Here is a 20,621-nt window from a genome sequence, read left to right as displayed (position 1 = left end):
TTCAACTCCGCAGGACCCGTCTCCGAACCAATCAGCTGAACAAAGCCAGTGGTAATGACTTCTAGAGAAGTGATGCTACGAAAAGGCAGGCCGGATAATGCGCCTGTCCATTTTGATTGACTCTTGATTATTTTGTCTAAGTGAAATGTCTAAATCTTCCAGTTATGGAAGTCCCAATCCTCTAAGCGAAAAATTTCCCTCCCTGTTGTAGACATAGTGCATGCGCACAATGTGCAAGGCTAAAAATTCATTTTTCGGAATAGGTGCACTGGTGTACCTAATTTGAAAATTAAGGTGCACAGAAAATTTTTGTATGTAATATGTCTTAAATAGAAAATCAGCAAAATATACTTACACACCTTACTGCCCCTTCAAAACTTGGATCTGAAATTCTATAGCCAAGCAAAGTTGATATTTTTTCTGACATTTGAATGTAGAAGAATATGCTGTATACAACTGTACAATAGTACCATGACGTACGTAACTCTACACAAATATAGAGGTGCATCGGTGCACAAACAGTCAAAACATAGGGGCACAGCTCCGATTATGGGTGCACAAAAGTACAAGTCATGCCTGTGTTGATATGTGTAGGCAGCCCTTGGACAGCAACACTTGTTTGACAATCCTTAGAACGCTGATGGAAGTTAGCTTTACTGGTCCATTGGGAGTGTAACTGCTCCTGGCAACCCGAAGATTTGCGCCGCCCTGGTCTCGCTGACCCGCCGTAATGGTTCCCGTAGCGCTGACACCCGGCTACATCCCACGGTAAGGCTCGTAACGACCACCTTGGGTCCGCCGCACCGCGTAACACCTGCGTGCACCCGGGGAGCCCTTGCCCAGGTTATAAATACAAAATTAGATGTGACTTACTGCACTGGAGGTGGCAAATGGTGGGGAAAATTAACAGTTTGTCACGCCTGGGAATTTCCGCTGGGATTAGGGCGTCTGGAGATTTTGCGACAACACGGAATAAGAATTTGCATCCGTGAGAGTAGCGAGAACGTCAAAATAACACCTGTATTAACAAAGTGACAAGTTGTCATGAGAAATTTTCATCATAACCTGATCTTCCAGGATTCTTTTCCAATAAGGACAGATTTCATAGTTCAAAGTTATGCTACAATGATGGAAAACTGGCTGCATGTATGTAAAATGTTTTTGCTGTGATGTATGTCTATAACATGTCACTCCATCCAGAATTGTCAATCAACTAATGAATGAAATCTATCTGGCCTTCACTTAAATCCAATCAACACCTACATTGTACGTTGACAAATCAGAGCTCGTTGGCACAGAAAGCATTAATTTCTCCCTCATCAGGAGCGGATTTGGCGCTGGAAGAGTCCACTTTTCTTGGAAGGGGAGGTCAAATTCGTAATTACTCATTGTTTGGACCGAGGGGGGAAAAAATCATTACATATTGATTTGGCCCGGTAAGAGCATGTTGCATCTCGCACCAAAAGATCAGCATCGTCCAACCCTTATTAAGCCGAGATCGAAACGGCTGACTCGTGGCGTTTACCTTTTACATTTTCTCATTGATTACTACGGTGCCACCCTGCTTTCATTAGTGGTGGTAGCTGTTGATCTCTTTGGTTGGTCTGTAGACCGGGCAGTATACAACCCCATCTACTTGAGAATCAGGAAGTACATATCGATCTGGTTAGAGAGTCCTGTTTGGCAGCACCGTTTTTTTGTATGTGTTGCACACCAACAACGTTCCATCTTGTTGATACAGTAGCTAGGCGCTGTTCCAAATATGGGGGAAATTACAGGTGTGGTTGAAGGTATAACAACAACAGCTGAGAGTGTCATCACAAAAACACTGGGTACACTTGTTTGAAATGCCTCGGATCCCAACCAGTGTGTGCACTGTAAATCATTGAATATTTGCGACGGTTTTTGCTGTTACTTCTCACCGTGAAATAGTCTAAACTCAAACGATATGCTCGGTCTTTTTTCCACCACAAACGCTAATCAGATTACATGCTATCGGGGTGATGAATTCAAGTAAGCGAACTGCAAACATGAAACCTGAGCGAATATGTTCTAATATGTACAGTATAATGACAAAGTGATTTGCATCTTCCAAGTTCATGTTCACCACGACTACAGTATAGCCATGTCAGCGAAGAATCTGGCCAAGTGTAGCAAGCACATCTGTTCAGCAGCCTTACAAAAGTCATCATCATAGCTCCCCACAGGTTCCCTGTGCACTATTTATTATCAGGATGTTGACAGGAACACCAGTTTGTCAAATAAAATATTCCAGGCAAATTCGTCATCACCTCCTGTGGAGTCAGAGGTGGCAACTTTCCTCGGGAAATGGTGAAAACGTTAGAGACAACAGTGGCGGCATATTCTGTAGTCTTTCATATAATCTGTATTTGAAGGCATTACTCTGTATCTGTATAGCCGGTATAACCCCTTTCAGTGTAGCACACCAGCTTACAGGCACACAGGACAGCATCAGCTTGTCATATTACACTGGACGACCTGTCACACCTAACCTTTGCACATCTAAGTGTAAGCATTGTTTAACCTTCTCCCTGCTGTCTAACTCTGTAACCAATAGGTTGGTAAAGGTTAATGCTATGTAAAAAATGAGGATGCCCCTACAGTACTTGGTGGTCCACTCTACGACAGTTCTAGGGAAAAACAAATTTTTGAGCACCTCAATTCTGGGCTGTTAAGTCTCATAGTCATACTGATTATGATTGTGTACTCAAGGAATTTAGTACAGGGGTTTTTCTAGAAAAATTTAATAAGAGGGAGCACACACAGGCGAGGGAGTGACTTCTATATATTTATGGAAGAATCAATCTGAGTTGAGGCTGTATGCTGGATATTAAGCTAAAATCTGAATTCGACAAGGGGGCACTGGGCCGAAACAAGAGGGTGCAGCGCCCCTCTTTCCTGATTTAAACGAACCCCTGTAGTGAGTGTGACTGCCCGAAACGACTTTGGGCTTTTTGGAATCGAAGCGGCACTGTTCCGAGGTGGAACTAAGCTCGACTTTGCAGATGTAAATCTTGTGAATCATCTCCGCAAAGCACCTTCTCTGAAGGTCAGCATCAGCACCAAGGTGAACCAGATTGATAGTCCCTTCATCCCTCCAAAACTCTCCCTGCCCTTCTATAGCACTCTCTGGCAGGATTATGAATCTCAGATCTGAATTCTTGAGAGCGGAGAGCTCTTACAGGCAGAGGCAAATCCCCGGCAATCCATCACAACAGCGTCAGTTAGACGGCGCGATTTGGCCGCGCCCGAGCTTCCACGCGTGCAGACATCCCCGCAATTGCCTGCGCCACCACCTCCTAAATGGAGGGAGATTATGGAGACGTCAGCCATCACAATTTGTCAGCGGCGGTACTGATGCTGGGGGTGCCATCCAGACACCGCCGTACCCCATCATTAAAGTGGTTTGTGGAAATACTATGATCCAGAGATACAGGCACGGTTTTAGTGGATGATACATGATACATTGCAGAGTCGAGAGCTTTGAAGGACTGGCTACCAGAGGCTGTGGAGAGGGAAAGTAATGGAAAATTCCTTTCACTTGCCAAGTTGAAGGAAAGAAACAGCCCTCCAAGGTTTCATTTATTATCTATGATTTAAAAACAACCTTTGTGTAAATTTGCAAATGGTTTATCCGTATATGTCAACATGCAACAGAAAAATTTCACCAGATCAGCAGTGGGGGAAAAACATTCAACTTTTGCATCAATGGGGGTTATGCTCTGCTTGGTACTGTAAATTGATTTACATTTGCAAGTAGTTTTATTTTGCGGTAGGAGGGAAAATGAGATTTTGCTGTTCGTTTTAAATCATGGTTGAAACAATTCTGTAATACAGCATTCATGTAAAGGTGACATAATATTCACAGTGTGATGAATTTGCAATGGAGAGGTAGCAGGAAAATAAAACCACAGCCAAAGTCCCAAGATATACAGTGATTGAGAAGTCAATAGTATAGAATGATGGGTTAACTCCCAGGATATCTTGAAACAGTTAACAAATGTGTATTTAGTGGCATGATCATTTGCTACCTGTAGAGAGTTGAATAGCATAGCTGTTGAAAGACTCCTAGCTCGATCTGTACCATTGTTTTCTGAGGTAACACATAGGTTATTGAAGGTTAGATTGCCAGCCTCTGAGGTGCCAAATCACGCTCTCCTTTTCAAATTAGGTAAAGAAATGTGTCTCTCTGGTCCAGACAGTTGACCACGTGTTTTTACACACCCGAGATTGGAAACACCTGCAATTTTGGTTGGCAGCCAGATTTGTCCTAGATTGCCAAGCCTTGAAGTTGATAAATAAGTTTGAATTGAGGAGTAGCAAGCCAGCTGGAGAGCCAGGTCATGAGGTCACCAGAGACACTGGACAACCTCCAGAAGTGAACGGCCTGTCTATGAAAACCAGATACCTGTCACTCAAAATAAGCTAGACCTCTATGAAAAGCAGGTTCTCGCTGCTATAAGTAGCCTAAGTAGTTACGACATTACTGGTTGTGCCAAAAGAAAACTCCAATGTCCTATTTTCTACCAACTTGATGGAACTATTTTCGGAACCTACTGCAACATATTCACTTAATTCAAGGAAGGCATTTACGCGAAATTTGGTCACCTCGCTTTGAATTGCGTGAATAAGACGGCTGTACCAACGAATTACGGGAAGTCAAAAAAGCCTGCCTGTGCCTTACTGAAGAGCATTCAGACCTCCCTTTAAGAAGTGCTGACTAGAATTTTAGCTTGAAGATACACCTGGATGAAGGAGAAACCCTCCGACTAATTGCGTAAGCTGTATGAAGGATGGTTCAATAAACTGTGTAAACGACCCGCTCTGCCTCGACTTGACCCTTGCCCCGAGAAAAATGAGCAGGGAAATTGGAAAGGAAGAGTAATTCATTCAAAACCTAGCGTTGTACCCTACACATCCCTCCGTTTTCCTCCTGGGTTCTTAGAAGATAAGCTGTTTTGGTGGGCGTACTTTGATCACAGCTCGGCGGTGTCTCTCCCGAGCTTTGAGCTGCTCCTCATCAAGCTCCAGTCCTGTCTACAAAAGGAATCACATGAATACAGTTGATTTACAGAAATATTGATGTATTGATCTTTCTGCGGCCCTTTTAATTCCTGAAAGATGGTGGAAAGGCTAGTGCTCACTGGAGGAGCACATATTATTCAGCAGCGAGCTTGCGGAACGAATGCAAGGCTCCCCTTTCTGGGGATACACTGCCCGTAGTTGCCCCGAGGTGTCACGGCCATGGGTCCGTTCTCAATACATTGTCAATGTGAACATCCGCAGATATTGGCTGGGTGGTCAGTGAAGATTGGCATGACGGTGGTTTGATTTCCTCTGGGAAGCTTCATAGTATGTGAGCAAGTTTATATTTGGTGGGACGGATCTCTGTACTGGCAGTGGGACCCCTTACAGACTAGGCTAGGGAAAGCCCTTCGGTCACAAGTGTTTTGTCATAGTCTGTGCATAAAGGTCAAGGCATTTATGTTTGGAATTATACATGGTTTGGAAATTGTAAATTGTCTTCATTTGCATGAGAAGTTTGTCCACCTTTGTAGACAAAATAGAGAAGACACTTGAGGTAGTCCCTAACCAATCCTACAGTCCTCCACATACTCTTAACCACTGCTTTTCAAAATTGATTCTTTCTACTTAACCATACCCAAGTTAAAGGTCATGGCAGTGCTGCTTGGAAAAATCCTATATGCTGATCCTTCATTATCGATCGCTTTGGAATGAACATGTAAATGTTTGAGGAATGATTGTGCAACTAATGCACTCGCTCCAATATCTGTTATACACTGTAGCTTCTAGATATGGTTAGATTACATTTATAGTTCTAGGGGAAACACTGAAGAACCTGGCAAACTTGGTACGCAGTTCTGGTTATAAATATTGATAGGCCACAAAACGTTATTGATTGGGTTGGTTCCTTAACATTTATTTCCTTGTATTCCCCAGGTCCTGGCAAAGGCGGTCCATACCCTGGACGGAAGGAACATCGACCCTAAGATTGCAAAGGCACGTGGAGGCAAGGAACCCATCAAGAAGATCTTTGTTGGGGGCCTGAACCCAGACTACCCTGACGAGGACCTGAAAGCCTATTTCTCTAAGTTTGGAGAGGTAAGACAGAACGAAACTAACTGTACACAGCAGTTGGTAACAGCATTGGCTTGTAGTTTATTAAAAGTGTTTTGTTCACTTGAATTAAGTTCTGTTCGTAGCATTCACAGTTTTGGTTTGCTGTTTTGTTATTTGGTCACCCATCAGCACAAGAGTATCATGGCATGTTGCTGTGTAATACTTTGTATTTTGGAGTTGCATCTGAAGCACTTGTTTCTTGTGAATATAAATGGTGCAACAGACAAAGTTTTAAACGTAAGTTTGGACTTGTTTGCAAGAGGCTGCTCATTTGGCTAACAAGGACAGGACCCCACAAGTGGCACAAACGACTGCCTGATGATTATATGGTCAGCTGTTTCACAATGGTTATAAAAGTATCATCTCTGCAAATACTTCTTTCATAGTAAAATGAAATTATTTTTTTATCCAAACAGTATAGTAGAAGCAAGTTTGGGGACTTATCTCTTTTTGATAATGGATTCCACCTGAACTGCCAGAGTAATACTGAAAAAATCCTTCCAGTTTTTATTCTATTTGTTGACATTGACGATAGCCAAGTCATCTTATTACAACGTTAAGTTAAAAGTGCCACATGCAGTTCAATGGAGGAAATGAGACGTTGTCTTGGCAACAAGACCTTATCACAGTGTTGTCATGGCAACAAAGATGGCACCTAAAAAAAAATGCAAAGAACTCTGTGGAGCAGTTGTCATCTCGTTGAGACAGGCAGGATCTGCCCTTGTGGGGTCCTTAGTGAGTTGCTGTAAGCTGTCTAATATCGTGAGCGAGTCCTTAGAGAAGCGGCGGTACTCGCTGGGCATCAGGTGCTGATGTGTTATCCCCTCTCCATCAGGTGCCCAGGGAAGGGAGGAAAAGTCGCACCTGATCCAGCCGCCCGACTCCAGGTGCTGGTAACATCCAGCATGGTGTGCCAACTTTATCTTTCCCAGAAATCAAAAAACTCTTATGATTTTTCTCTATCAGTTTTTATCTGTTTTCAATTAGGTGAAGGAATGTAGCTTCCTTTTAATACCTTGGTGGTTTCCTTCCAGTTTGATAACACACTGTAGGCAAAGTAGACTTGCACATGCTGATCCAATAAGCATAATTGTATCTATGTATGATATGTACCTCTATCATTCTTCAGATATGCTTATATTGATAAACTGTATTGTATTCCAGCATTAATTCATATCTGCGGCCAGAGATTGCTGATAATTGTAGTGGAGCACGTTCAGTCCCATCTGAAATGCAACTGTCTTGTCTCTTCATTGTTTGTAACGGTCCCGCTGTTGCACGTACGCGATCACTAATTTACCGACGTTGCGGAATGTTTCGCCAGATCAAGGAGCTAGTCCGCCCCAAGGACAAGAACACCCAGAAGTACCGCGGGTTCTGCTTCATCACATTTGACTCGGAGAAGATCGTGGACACCATCACCCAGACACAGTGGCACACCCTGGGCTCACACCAGGTCGGCACTGAGATGTCCGAAGTTACGGTAATGCTCGCAATGCTTGCTTACGGGAAGGGAAGTTGGGGTGATTATGTGTAGGTGATGTGCTGGTAGCAGCTTCTCCTAACACGTGGACAGCTGTAAAATCAGGCATGCTGTGGGCAATGTTTGTCTCTACTATGATAGCTGACCAAGGACAATAGAACATTGCAAAGAATGTGGCCCTTGTTACAACGTCATATGATTTTTGCCTTTTTGCTGTTGTTTTGAAATGATAGCGTTTAAGAAATGGAAAGAAGAAATACTGGGGACATAATGTTTTGCATCTCAGAAGTTCAAACGGTTTTAGTTTAATAGTGGATTTTTTACTCTTGAAATGACAAGCACCGTGAGTTCGGAATATCTGTGTATCATCCCTGCAGGGAATGTTTATACATTTATGTCCTTGGTCAGACTTGTCACATTGGAGATGAAGGTTGCCTACATCAGTGACACATCTATTTTAGTTCTTAAACCACCATTTTCACTAAATGGCAATCCCTGAGTGACTGTTGAGCAACAAAAATTAAATTTTTATGACCCTTGGTTTTAGAATCGAAATATGTCGTATTATGTTAAAGTATGATTAAAAGTCAACAAAACACAGGAAACTTCTTTGTATATGAAATTCAATTATATCCGTCATTGGTTGAAATATGTTGCATGATATAAAAGTATGATTTTAAAGACAACAAAACATGGAAAACTTAGTTCTTTATCTATGAAATTGGTTGACCGATCTGTTTTTTGTCGCTCAGTGGTAGCACCCAGTGGAAAGGAAGTTGTAAGGTAAGATATTGAATGTTGCATAAACCATGTTGTTGTTTTTTTCACTTAATTTGCAGTGTGAGGTGAAGAAAGCCACCCCCATGCAGGACAACACCAAGAACCAGTGGGGCGGAGGTGGTGGATATGGCTACAGAGGTGCGCAGGGTAAATTTGCGAGATTTCATAAGTTTTTTCTTTTTCCATCTATCTCTTCTATCATCCTCAACCTCTCTGATTAAACTAGTAGCCTTCTTGTGACGAAGTAATTGCTTAGTGTGCATTTATCAGATAACTATTTGTGTTTGATACACGACAGTAAATGTAAACTGATGCTAAGCTTAGCATTTTTAAAGAAAGGTTTCGTCGTGATATTATTTTGTTAAGAATTGAAACAACTCTGTTGGAAATAAATCCGCACAAACATTGCAATATTTATGTGATATTATGAAATTGCAGCAGATCACCATAACTTAATCAAATAAGAACTAAGAACAGGGTGAACAAGTTAACAACATGTCATGAATCAAATTGTGAACTTTAAAACGATAGGGGCATGTATGCAAATGAGCACATGTTTCAAAATTTTGTCTGTCTTAATTGTTATTTCTCTCTAGCCGACTGCTGCCCACCCCTGTGTCAGGGACCCCGGCAGCAGTATAATCAAATACTGGATACTACTACTACTACTTCTTTCTGACCAAATTTTTTTTTTTACTTTCAGGCGGAAACAGCTGGGGCCAACAGCAGAGCGGATACGGCTATGGGTACCCATACCAGGCCTACGGCCAGGGCTATGGTGGCTACGGAGGTAGCAACTATGGCCAGGGCTATGGGTATGCCGGCGGTTATGGAAGCTACTATGACTACTATCCCAACTACGGTGGATACGGTGAGTATAGATGATGGGGAATGGACAATGATCTCCTTAATGATGCAACTGTCTGTGAAATCTGAAGGGATTTGGAGATGTCATTCTTGAAGAAGAGAAAGATGAAGAGATTCTGAAAGAAAATCTTCCCTGAGGAATTTCATTGATGGTTGCACGAAGGGAGAATGCAACTTTTCTTGTGTGCTTTTGATGTGTTTTTAGTTGATAGAAGTTCCTCTGTAATCGACTCTATTCTGTACTTGCCAAATTGTCCTGATTTTAAAGGGTTTGTTCTGTTTGAAAACTAACACGATTTTGTGTTTCTCCATTTGTGTGTGCTGTGTGAGTCCAGTGTGTGGTGTTTTGTAAAAGAAGTGAAGTGAAGCTAAATTGTTCTCTAGTGGGTGTGGCTTAACCAAACAGCAATCCGCCAGCAGCTTTAACTGTAGGAGTAGAGCTAAAAGTAGCCGTAGACTGGTAGAAAGTAGACGCTAACACACAACAAAACGACAACACCATCTGGCATGCAAGGTGTTGTAGCCGAAAAGCCTTCCCCGGGTGGCGGAGTTTGTGCGAGAAGGTGGGAAGATTTTGACATGTGTATGCTATGTCAACAATGTGCTCTCATGATGTTGTTGCAGGGGGCCAACAGTATGGAAAGGCACCTGCGAGGAAGGGCCACGTGGCTTCCTACCACCCGTACGCCCCTCGCTAGTCCCCTGTCTGCATCGTAGGCTCCTGTGGAGGTAATGGGCTTCCCCTTGTGTCACGTAGTCGTGCTTGTGTATAAACTTCACTGTTGTCGAGTTCATTTCAGGGTAAAGCGTGTGTCAAGCTTCCACTCTAGAGCCTGCAGTATATGGCTTGCATGGAGTAGGTCTATGGAAATAATGCATTAAATAGCACCTTTTTTCCCAGTAAAGGCTGTAAAATTGTCTTTGCCAGTGAAGCCACCCAGTAACTTGCAGTCCTAAGAGTGAGTCGAGTAAAAGTTCTTCCACATGCAAGCTGCAACGTCATATTAACACCACCAGTTTAGAGAACAGACTTGACAATGGCCCTCAGTCTCAAACCGAGCAATGTATCCCATGGTGCATTGCATTTTCATGACTTGTCATCTGTTTCAATCCCAACATCCTTAGCTGTGCCAAAATTGCGGATGCCAGACCGCCACGGCTTGCACTCAAATCTCACCAAGGTGAAATTGGTATGACTGCTTTGTGCTTCCAACGTTTTCTCCAGTAAAGGTTGTTTCCTTGTAAAGATAAAAAGGCCGCAGCTGTAAACAATTGTATATCTTTGGCAAATGGTTTTGTTTCTCTTAATATTTAAAGGTGTATTTTTCTTTGTAATAGGTGGAATGCAGAGGAACTTCTAACTGTAAAAGTGCTGATAACCTAACGAAGTGTATTTTTTCTAGCTGTAACCTTTAGTGTGTGCTTGCTATGTATATTACTGTATCTTTCTGTGCCTTGGGACTCCCAAGGATATCATGATAATGAAGTTCAATGGCATGTACTTTTGTTCCTATCCTTATAGCCATGTGAGACGTGTTGTGCTGCTTCTTGATCTTGTCTCTGCCACCTCAGTTACGCAGCAGTCTTGAGGTCGTGTTCCTCCCTTCTTGGAAAGGTTCTTGACAAATAAGACGTCCAAACGTTGCTCCTACAAAATCTGTTTCCTCGAAAAAACTGATCTGATGATTGAATTGTTTATTGGTCCTGTATTTTGTGTTGATAAATGATTTACACGTCTGAAGAGAATCTTTCCATTCCTTCTTGTTCACCCAAACAGAACCTGTGTAAAGGGGAAATCTCTGCTTCTAGCTCTTAATGAAGCATGTCTGCACTTTTGGTCCCCCCTGTCGCCGCCTTACTTTCAATCATATATCCAGCTGATACGTCCAGGTTTTGTATTTCAATGGCTTCATCTGTAAGTACCAAGGGTATGATACAACTATGTCTGATTGAAAGAAAGGCTCTTTCTTGGTTAACCCCTATTTCAAGGGTTCTCCCTTCCCGGTAATGTTGCTTGATAGCATCAGCTCATACCTTCCTCTTGCCCCGATTCCCCCCAGACGAGTCCCACCATGCCTTCACACTGCTGCGATGTGCTTTGGTCGGCAGAGTCAGCCGCCAATCATATGAAACGTTTTCACCGTTCGTTTGTACCTTCTGCAGGAGTGAGAGAAGAGAGGGAGTGAAAGAGAAGGGGAGGGGAGGAGAGACGGAGAGAAAAGACACGCCTCATTCCTTTACAACTTACAACAGACGTTCCTTCTGATATGAGTCTGCTGGGAGAAAAAATTTGTGTCCACCTCGCTGGTGCAGAAATCATCCTCGATGTACCAAGACTCCACATGGACTAAAACGTCACGATCGGCCCGTTCCTTTTATATTACCCAATCAGTTTCTTTCCCTTTGGTAATTTCTTGTCGTAAGTTGTTGAGTATCTTATGCCCTAAGAGGTACGCCTTACTGAATAAATAAAGTGTAAATGTGTTGAAGTTTTATCTTGTTCTATCAGTAAATGTCAGTTGTCTTGTCTGTGCTGCACTTGTAAATTTAGCTGCTAACTTCAATATTGCTTCGTGTCTGCCACGTGCAATATATTTTTCCAGAAGAAGGTTACCATAGCTAAAAAAGTAATTTCTTTTTCATTAATTAACTACGACTATTTTCCAAAGAACTTCACTAATTCTTAGAAGTAATAAAAGTCCCTAGTAAACTCTTTTTTCCTCATACGTAGTGCTAACACGGAAGACAATTTTCTACATCATGGACAACATCGGAGAAATAAAACATTTTTTGAAAGATGTGGTGGTCTCGACCTCCTTTTAGGGTTGCTCTGACCAAAATTATTGTCTTGCAACACATCAAGAAGATAAACATCAATACTTATTGCTGACCATAGGTAGAAAATGTGCATCGCAACATCAGTTTAGAGGAAGATAGCACAGAGAAGTGATACGTTGATTCGAATGCAGAAAACAAGTTAAATGTTCACTGAAAACTATAGATAGTTCTGTTTCATGACCAGTGAACTTCAGAAGAAAGTCAAAATCATGAACACAACACAGCAAAAGAAACTCAAAGCTAAGTGACTTCAACAGTTTCCATACTGAGAAATTGTGTTAACATGATAAAGATCTTCAGTCATTTTGCGAATTGCACATTTCACCTTGGAGAAGATAGTTCCCAGGGTGGTGGATCCTGGCCATAAGTACTATGTTTTTGACTTTGTTACTTTCTGCAAACCTGGCAAGGACACTACATTTTAAAAGTTATTATTGTTTTTTTTACACTGTGCAGTTTAATCTCCTTGATTCAATGCAACGAAGATGACGTGCACGTTGTTGGACAGACTACTAAATTAGAGAAAACATACTACTGGCTTTGCTCATGGTAGTGATTTGATTGATGGAAAAGAGAATGTAATACTTAAATAGGCAACTTTGATTTTTCAAAGTGACTGCCATATTTCTGAAAAGTCGTTAAGATCTGTTAATTCTAAACCATCTGCACCAATAAGTCAATTATAGATCCTTCGACTCACACAAATACATGTGCTTACTGTAGATAATGAGATGTGAAAGTTACATTAGACATTAACCACTTGTTACCCTTACTTCGATTTAACTTCCTCTCCTTGTGCTTTAACTGTGAAATTAGCGCAAAGACCGGATAAGCAAAACTGAATAAAAGTTTACTGGGTTAACAATTTGTAAACCGTTAATACGTTTAAAGTTTTCAGTCAAAGAAAATCACCTTTGTCGATCCCATGACCACAGTCGGAAGGTGCTTGACAACTTAGTCGATACAACAGACTGAAATAATTGTTGAAAATAATTGCCAATGGTGAGTTCAGTGGAACTGGGCCAATCGTACAGCCAGACCACTTTGAAGACGTACAGATGACCCCAAGTTCAGACGAGGCATTTTGAAGGTCGCAAGAAGTAGCTCGAAAACGCAGACCACATGTTACAACTGATGGAACTTGTTTTAAATCCTGGTACATAGCCAATCAGTTTGGTTCTTGGTTTTGCTTTTTCGGAGAGGGCGGTTTAATGTCACTTCTTGAATGCATATAACTTGCTATACCTTAACACGTGTTAAATCAAGGAGAATAGATTACAAGTGTTATAATTGTGTTTTCGTAGAACACTCGATCGTGGAATATTGCTGAAAGTAGCGGACAGTATTTTGACTCCTGGTTGTCACGCGGCATGAATCGACCTTGCCTCCGGCTCATCCCGACATCCATCAACATATCATCAGGGAGACACCAACATTGAGTGCCACGTGTACTTGGACCGAACCATCGTTGTACTCTTTTTCAGGGATGAGCGTGGCAAAGAAATATATCAATATCTCATTCTGACTAGCCGTCAAGCGGAATAGAATGCATTCAAACGCATACAATAAGTTTTGATTCATGGGTAACCTATACAGTAACGTCATGTCACTCTGCTGTGCACGTAACATTACACACATCACCATCTTTGACATGAAATAAAATAAGATAACGTTTGAGAAGCCATGATGTGGGGCACTGTAAAATGACCAAACCAAACTGCTGTATCGCCGTTCATTTTGACGTTTTGTTAAAGCTCGATTTTTAAGACGTAAAACTGGCTTGTACCCAGTACAGTTCCTCTATCGTGTGTTAAAGCTAATGAAATATAGAATCTCTTAATGTTTTTATTAAAGATACTTTGTATCATGATTTAATTTTCTTCTTCGCCAGTGGTTGAAGCAACATAAAGATGAAACTACAGTGTATTTGATAGTAAATGGAACATGCACAACACGGTATATGAACTGAAAGTTTGTCAGTCTAAACTAGCTGTCAATCCTAGGTAGGAGTCCTCTGTTAGGGCCCGTTCACACTTATATGTTTTGTCATAGGTAAGGTTTGCGGCCAAAAAATTGTCTTTTTCGGTTCGAAAACCAGGCTTCATAACGGTGAGTCAAACATCTTTCCCGAAAAATTTAACGTAACCCACCCACAAATGTTTATACGCAACTCAAACGGACTTCAATATACACACAAGAGTGAACGGGTCCTAACGTCCGTAGTGTTGGTATGGAAGATAAATCTCCAAGCAAATATTCAGGGACAAAATGTCTGCCAGGCCACCTGTTACGTCAGAAAACGGCAAAAAAAACGGAAGACGGTTAGTCTTTCCATCCAACCTCTGCTTGGAACGCAGTAAAATACCGATCATATATATGCAGCAATGTATATGTATAGAGAGAGAGAGAAATCTGGCCTTGAGGTAATATTGACTGGTAAAATCCTAATTGATTTCAGCCCTTCGGATATTGCCAAACCGTCCTATATGAGTCTCTGTCACATAGGTCACATCTGTAAGGTATACGTAACTCTGCACTCGGGTCTATTGCAAAGTTCTTTTCTCCGGACCCGCCTCCCTCTGCGCTGTGCATCAGTCTACTTCTGAAAGATCGATCAGATGAAAGTAACGCAGTTAAGTTGAGATATCACGTAGGTGGTTCAAGGTTCCCCACCTTTGTAAAACGATCGTGATAGACTGTCGAGAATGTGCGTGACCCGTGGACGCGGGAAAAAAGACGTGTCCGCTGAGATCTCCCGCTACTCTAACCGAGGTGGCTCCGGGACTGAACTTCATGTCATCCCGATAATGAGGTGAAGACGCCCAGGTGACACCGGCTGATAAGATTGTATCTGTAACACGTGCGGGTTAACAAGGGGGCTGATGAAAACCACCAGGTGTGTTACGCAAGGTAACAGGTACTCAAGCAACTGGATGACTTTTGGAAACGGTCAGACGTCATCCTAGATATGCCGCGATGTATCTGGGATAGCCAAGTTTCTGTACAACTATGTTCAAGATAATACTCAGATGTCCTTCAGGAAAATACTGTAGAAGAGGAAATGTTCGCGGTGATCTCGTCACAACGAATTAAAAACTACAGAGAAAAGTTTTGTTCCGTCTTCTTCCCCTTTGTTTCAACAGCGAACACTCCATTTTATCCTTTCCCCGAAATTAAATCACCGCGAAAATTTGCATTTTACAGTATACCGTTGGATCATCACAGTTCAGTGACATAAAAACTCGCCAAAGCCAGCCATGGTGTCGCCAATACCACATGGGCCAGCAAATGGTACATTGATTGATTTAACATTTGGAGAGCACAACCCCCTGCCAGTTTCTTCGTTTAAGTCATTCCTATCCACACGGTGCTCAGTCCGTTACATATTCTTGGCCAACTTTCTACCAAATGTCCGAATACTACCCAGCGACACCTTTGCACGGAATACGTAACAAGTAATAACTGCGTGATAGTTTAAAGGAGCTTAATGGAGGTGTTTTGTATTACTAGTATATAGACTCTCTTCGTGGTACCTCAAATGGACTTCGCAGATTGGACTTGACTCCTGCAGCCATGTGAAACTGGTCTGGTTGTCACAAATCAACGTGAACAGTCCACACATGTCGACCAATCAGGAGGGTCCATTTCTTGTTGGCCATTACATCATTGGCCAGACAATAAGTAGGTTATGAAGAATAAGCCCTGGTTGGTTATTCGTGAAAACCATTGAAATTTGTGCGAGCGTGTGTCCGAATGACACGGTAAAGCCCATTTCACACGTGACCTAGGATATTCTGGTCGCACGAATTTGAAGGTACAGCAGCAGAACCGACTTTTCTAGATTTGAGATGTGAATGTTGAGTACAGTAGAATCCGCTTATTTGCATAACTGATTTATGTATGGGAAAATGGCTAATGCAATTACTAGTATGCCATTTTATTTGAAATGGAGTGAATGGGAAATGGTTTGGGTTTTCAGAATTTTACGCATATCCCCGAAACATGCTATTAACAGTAATGCAAATAGCTGGATTCTACTGTAGTACATTTTGCGTCTAAAATATATGTTACATCCGTGAAACAAGAGGTATCGTTGACTCCATATACGGAGTCTATGTTTTCGGCGTGTATGTTCGAGTCGGTGTGTGTTCGTTGTTTATTTATTGTTTATTAAGCAGCACATAACAAATAATTACAATATCAAATGAATAAAACAAGAAATCCGCAAATGCTTCACTGAAGTATCTTCAATTTCTTGTTCCTGTTGAAAAATTTTAACCTTAGACCAGTTGTGCATACGTATGTGAATGGGCTTAACTGTTAGGTGTGGGCTAAATCCTCTGCTACCAGGCCTACGCATATTCCGTTTAATAGCACTTGATGTGGCCTGTTCATGTAGATCCTAAGTGCGCCCGGTTTTAGTGCAGGGGTTAGGCAAGAGATCAGTTGCAAGTGGATGGGAATTACACGGCAAAGCCGTGGTAGTGAAAACACTTGGAGGGAACAAAGCTCTGGCCTTATACCTAACAGTTATGACATTTACTGTGGAGGTCGCTAACGCATCAAGAATTGACGGGCGGGGATCCGGAGCATTCATGTTCTTTGAGGATGGAACATAAATGATCATGAGGAATGGGCCACACTGCACTGACATCCGCGCACGCATCAGTTTTCGTCCGTTTCCAAAAATGTTTGTGACCAAATTCAATCGTACAAGGAAGCTGTAAAATTAGCAAATACACTGTATATGAGAAGATGATATCGGAAAACGGATACTAGTGTCGTAGAATGTCTCAGCAAATTCAAATGTCAAAGAAGAATATGTGGAAAAGCACAAAAAAACAAATTTATTGTTTGGTATACCATGTTCTGTATGTACAGACCATATAGATTTCATAATGATAAAAATAATTTCCCACCTTTTTTTTTTCTTATTTTTAAATTTTTTACTTCCAGTATATATGCCAGACCATGTTCTCACGCCAACAGAATCTGTCGATTCAACGATACACAAGGCCCACACGGTGACGTAACCGCCGCCAAACTTACACGTAAACCTCCAAAACAAACGCTAATATTAATAGATGGAATTGATTTTCCTTCAAGTCATGTGACAGGACACTTCCATGCCAATCCTATGACCTTGCAATTGAGCGTCAAGTTGATGAATTGAGCGAAACAACATGATCTTTTTACCAGTTCCGCCAATTCTTTTCCTTTCGATTTTGATATTCATTTCATATAAAGATAAGTACTTCCACAGACGACGGCTTTTTTGGTGTATACCATCACCCTTGTAAAATGGGTAGGACGTGTTTATGACGTAATGTTCAGTTGATATTTCATGGCGTGTTGACAGTCACAAATCGTGTATGACTAAACCGTGTCGTCTGCTATGAATCAGTATACATCGCTAACCGGCGGTGTGTGTATAATATGTCTGGGCAGTTTCACGCCTCAAGCACTGGTCTATGTGCCGTCAGACCGAATATCCCAGGTCTCTAAATCCCCAGTTCTATAACCTCATGTCATTGGTCAGGTTCTAGCCAATCAGCTATTCCCCTCCGACCCTGGTAGTTCATGTCCAAACTGGAGTGAAGATTGATCGGCTGCTGCACTAATTGATTGATCAACGGGATGGAGGAGCCGGTCATCAATTAGGAACAAGGGACAAGAAAATCAAAAGTAAATGAAATGGTCATCAGAAAAAATGGTAAGAGAAAGGATATGCACATCGTTGTTTTGTTAAATTTCTTCGCCTTTTTTATTTTTCAGCTCCTGCAGCTGAACTGTGATAAGGATATATGCTTGTGTTTGCGAGTGCATTGCATTGTTGGCATGTGTTACATATTCTGTAAGAACAAGAGTCCGGAGTCCGTAGGACACAAACCTCCGTGAAGTGATGATTGTGGTGTTTCGATGTGGGCTAAGGAATAATGATTTCTTTAAAACCAATTTCCATTTATGTCCAGTTTTTTATCATAACACTAGGCAGTAACCAAGGCAGTGTAGCAAGCCGGAGCCTAACCTCTGCTTGGCCTCAGCTTGTATAGCAGTGGCTACCATTAGACTGTACCACACTACCTTCAAGATGGGGGTGTCGATCTATAACTATCCAAAACATGAGGACACTGCCCAAAATCGCCATGCCTCATCGGGACCTCAATTAGTACTAGGGTGCCAAAATTCATACAAATCCATTAAAAGGATATTGAGTTATAGCTTTACACACAAACCCGGGCAGAAACAATACCCCCTTTTGAGGTCACTGACCTCTTTCACGGTGGTAATAAGGGAAGAAACAATTCTATGGCACTTAGAAGCACGCGTGAGTGGCGCGGACTTTGCCGGTCGGATAACGGTCACATCTGCGAAATGTACAGCGGGAACCGAGATTGATCCATCAAATGCCAGGATGTGAAGATAAGAGGAAGGCACGAGGCTGATGGCGTGACCAGCGACCTCTCAGATCATTCAGGATCATCAAGATGAGCTGTGCTCATTTAACGGCCTTGAGAGGGGGGCGCCTCGCTATCTAACACCTGGACCAGCCCGGTCAACTTTGGCGGTGGCTACAACCACTTCTCACCCCCCCTCCCGAACCGTGGATTTATATACATTTAATGAGAGTTGGAGAGAATTTTAAGGATATAAAGAATAATGGAGACTGAGCTGTGCTCATTTAACGGCCGTGGGAGGGGTGCCTGTCTATCTAACACCTGGCCAAGCCTGGTCAACTTTGGCGGTGGCTACTCAGGGTCATGCAGACAACCACTTCTCTTCCTCCCGAAGCATGGACGGGGATTTATATACATTTAACGGGGGTTGGAGAGAATTTTTAAGGACGTAGAGAATAATGGAGACTAACACGACTGGAAGGGTTCCCATTCCCCAAACGGAACGGTAATGGTGCGTCTCTAATAAAACAGTAATGGGGTTATGCCATGCCGTAATTGGATAATCAACCCCCATGATTGGATGGCCAACGATTTCGGAGGCCCGGCCTTCCGCAAGTAATGGCAATTGTGATGATTCAGGGCGAATTTTCTCTTTATATAAAAGTCTTGCTTTCTCGGCGGTGAAGGTGACCCCAATTACAGGGGTATACTGATATCTTTTCCCACCTTCCCTGGCGCGTTCACGCTCGGAGGCCCAGAGATGATAGCTGGAGTCAAATGACTCGTGTTGTGAACAAGTTTGACAAAAAACTGGAGACTGGGATCTCACATCTAGTGTAGCCTCTTTTCCAGGCCTTCTAGGCGGCGACAACATTTACTTGGGGAGGGGGGGTGTATTCGCGATTTTCAACATATCGGGGACAGGTTCTTTTCCTGGAAAGATCGTTTTTGCCGCCCGTGGACGACCTGCTCGCATACTGTGAATTACTTCTCGCTGGTACATTTACATAGTCTATCTTTTGAAAGACGTTTTTCATCATAATTGCGTTTCATGAAAGAAAGCAGGCCTTCTGTTGGTGGCAAAAACGATCTCTCCAGCAAAAAAAAACAACTGGCCCCGATATGTTGAAAATTGCGAATCAGCGCTCCCCCAAAAAGATGAACGCTGGCGACGCCTAAAAGGCCTGCAAAGGAGGCTACCTCCAGTGGTCCCAGGACGGTTAATGAAGTATGGCGACATTCAAGCTTCCCGTTGTGTGGAGTCAATTTGGCTCTTGTCTCTTTACGGACGGCGCGTCGTACGTCGTTCGCGTCAAAGCCCGCCCTTCCGACCGGAAGGGGCGTCCCCTGGCGACGTCAATTGACAACGTCGGAAGCGACAATAGCTCATCACCGGAACTTCTCCGTGACGTTGGTAAACCGTTAAGCATACTGATGAGGACAGAAGCCTCATCACTACCCCTTACTCACTGCGAAAGCAACACTCATCCCGTACTGTATAGAATGTACCGTCGACTTTTGTAATAAGGAGGTTCACGATTTCAAGTACGGATGTACAGCGAGATGTATTGAGGGCAATGTGTTGGCCCCTAACTTGTTAACAGTTCTTGTCTCGAACATTGTCGCGATTTGTATTACAATGTCCAGACGGGTTTAGTTTGTGTCTCGGGGGCCTTCACCTTTGATATATTGCCCACAATGCATTTCGCTGTACAAGCGTACTAAGAATCGTAAACCTTATTACACCCGGTACCCACATAAATAGATGAATTGAAAAAATATCTACTAATGCAGTATCAGTATTCCCAAGGGTATGCACACTTCAGATAGCTAGGTGTTCAAAACATTCTTGAAAAGGCCTCCTTAACATTGTTTTTATTAGACGGTCTTAGGCTACCCGGGGAAAGTATAAGCCCTTAAGCGACAATACTCCAAAATCAAGACCAAACCATTGATACTTGACAATTGTTGTACCTACAATAAAAACGTGAAAATTACCTAGTTATAGGTGCTTTTCTCCTAATACATATGGAATACACATTTAGAATTGTTGCAAAATATGTTGCAAAAACTGAGGCCGAACAAACAAACAA

General features: G+C 42.4%; 1 protein-coding gene across 10 annotated transcripts in view; it reads left to right on the top strand.

The window, feature by feature from the left end:
* Positions 1-12,090, top strand: part of LOC136448383 (heterogeneous nuclear ribonucleoprotein D0-like) — a 46,148-nt gene extending 34,058 nt beyond the window's left edge. For 4 of the 10 annotated variants that reach the window (XM_066447820.1, XM_066447819.1, XM_066447813.1 and 1 more), the window contains exons 4-9: positions 5,983-6,144; positions 7,487-7,645; positions 8,485-8,572; positions 9,129-9,296; positions 9,917-10,021; positions 11,456-12,090. In XM_066447820.1, coding sequence (XP_066303917.1) covers positions 5,983-6,144; positions 7,487-7,645; positions 8,485-8,572; positions 9,129-9,296; positions 9,917-9,990 — 651 coding nt within the window. In that variant the 3' untranslated portion in view covers positions 9,991-10,021; positions 11,456-12,090. Of the gene's footprint in view, positions 1-5,982; positions 6,145-7,486; positions 7,646-8,484; positions 8,573-9,128; positions 9,297-9,916; positions 10,022-10,417; positions 10,483-11,455 lie in introns of all 10 variants that reach the window. The other 6 variants (XR_010757873.1, XR_010757872.1, XR_010757871.1 and 3 more) reach the window with 6 other exon arrangements.
* The last annotated feature ends 8,531 nt before the right edge of the window (positions 12,091-20,621 follow it).

The sequence above is a fragment of the Branchiostoma lanceolatum genome, chromosome 14, assembly GCF_035083965.1.
Source record: "Branchiostoma lanceolatum isolate klBraLanc5 chromosome 14, klBraLanc5.hap2, whole genome shotgun sequence".
NCBI lineage: Eukaryota > Metazoa > Chordata > Leptocardii > Amphioxiformes > Branchiostomatidae > Branchiostoma > Branchiostoma lanceolatum.
The sequence above is the reverse complement of the archived record's forward strand: the minus strand, read 5'-3'. Positions and strand labels throughout refer to the sequence as shown.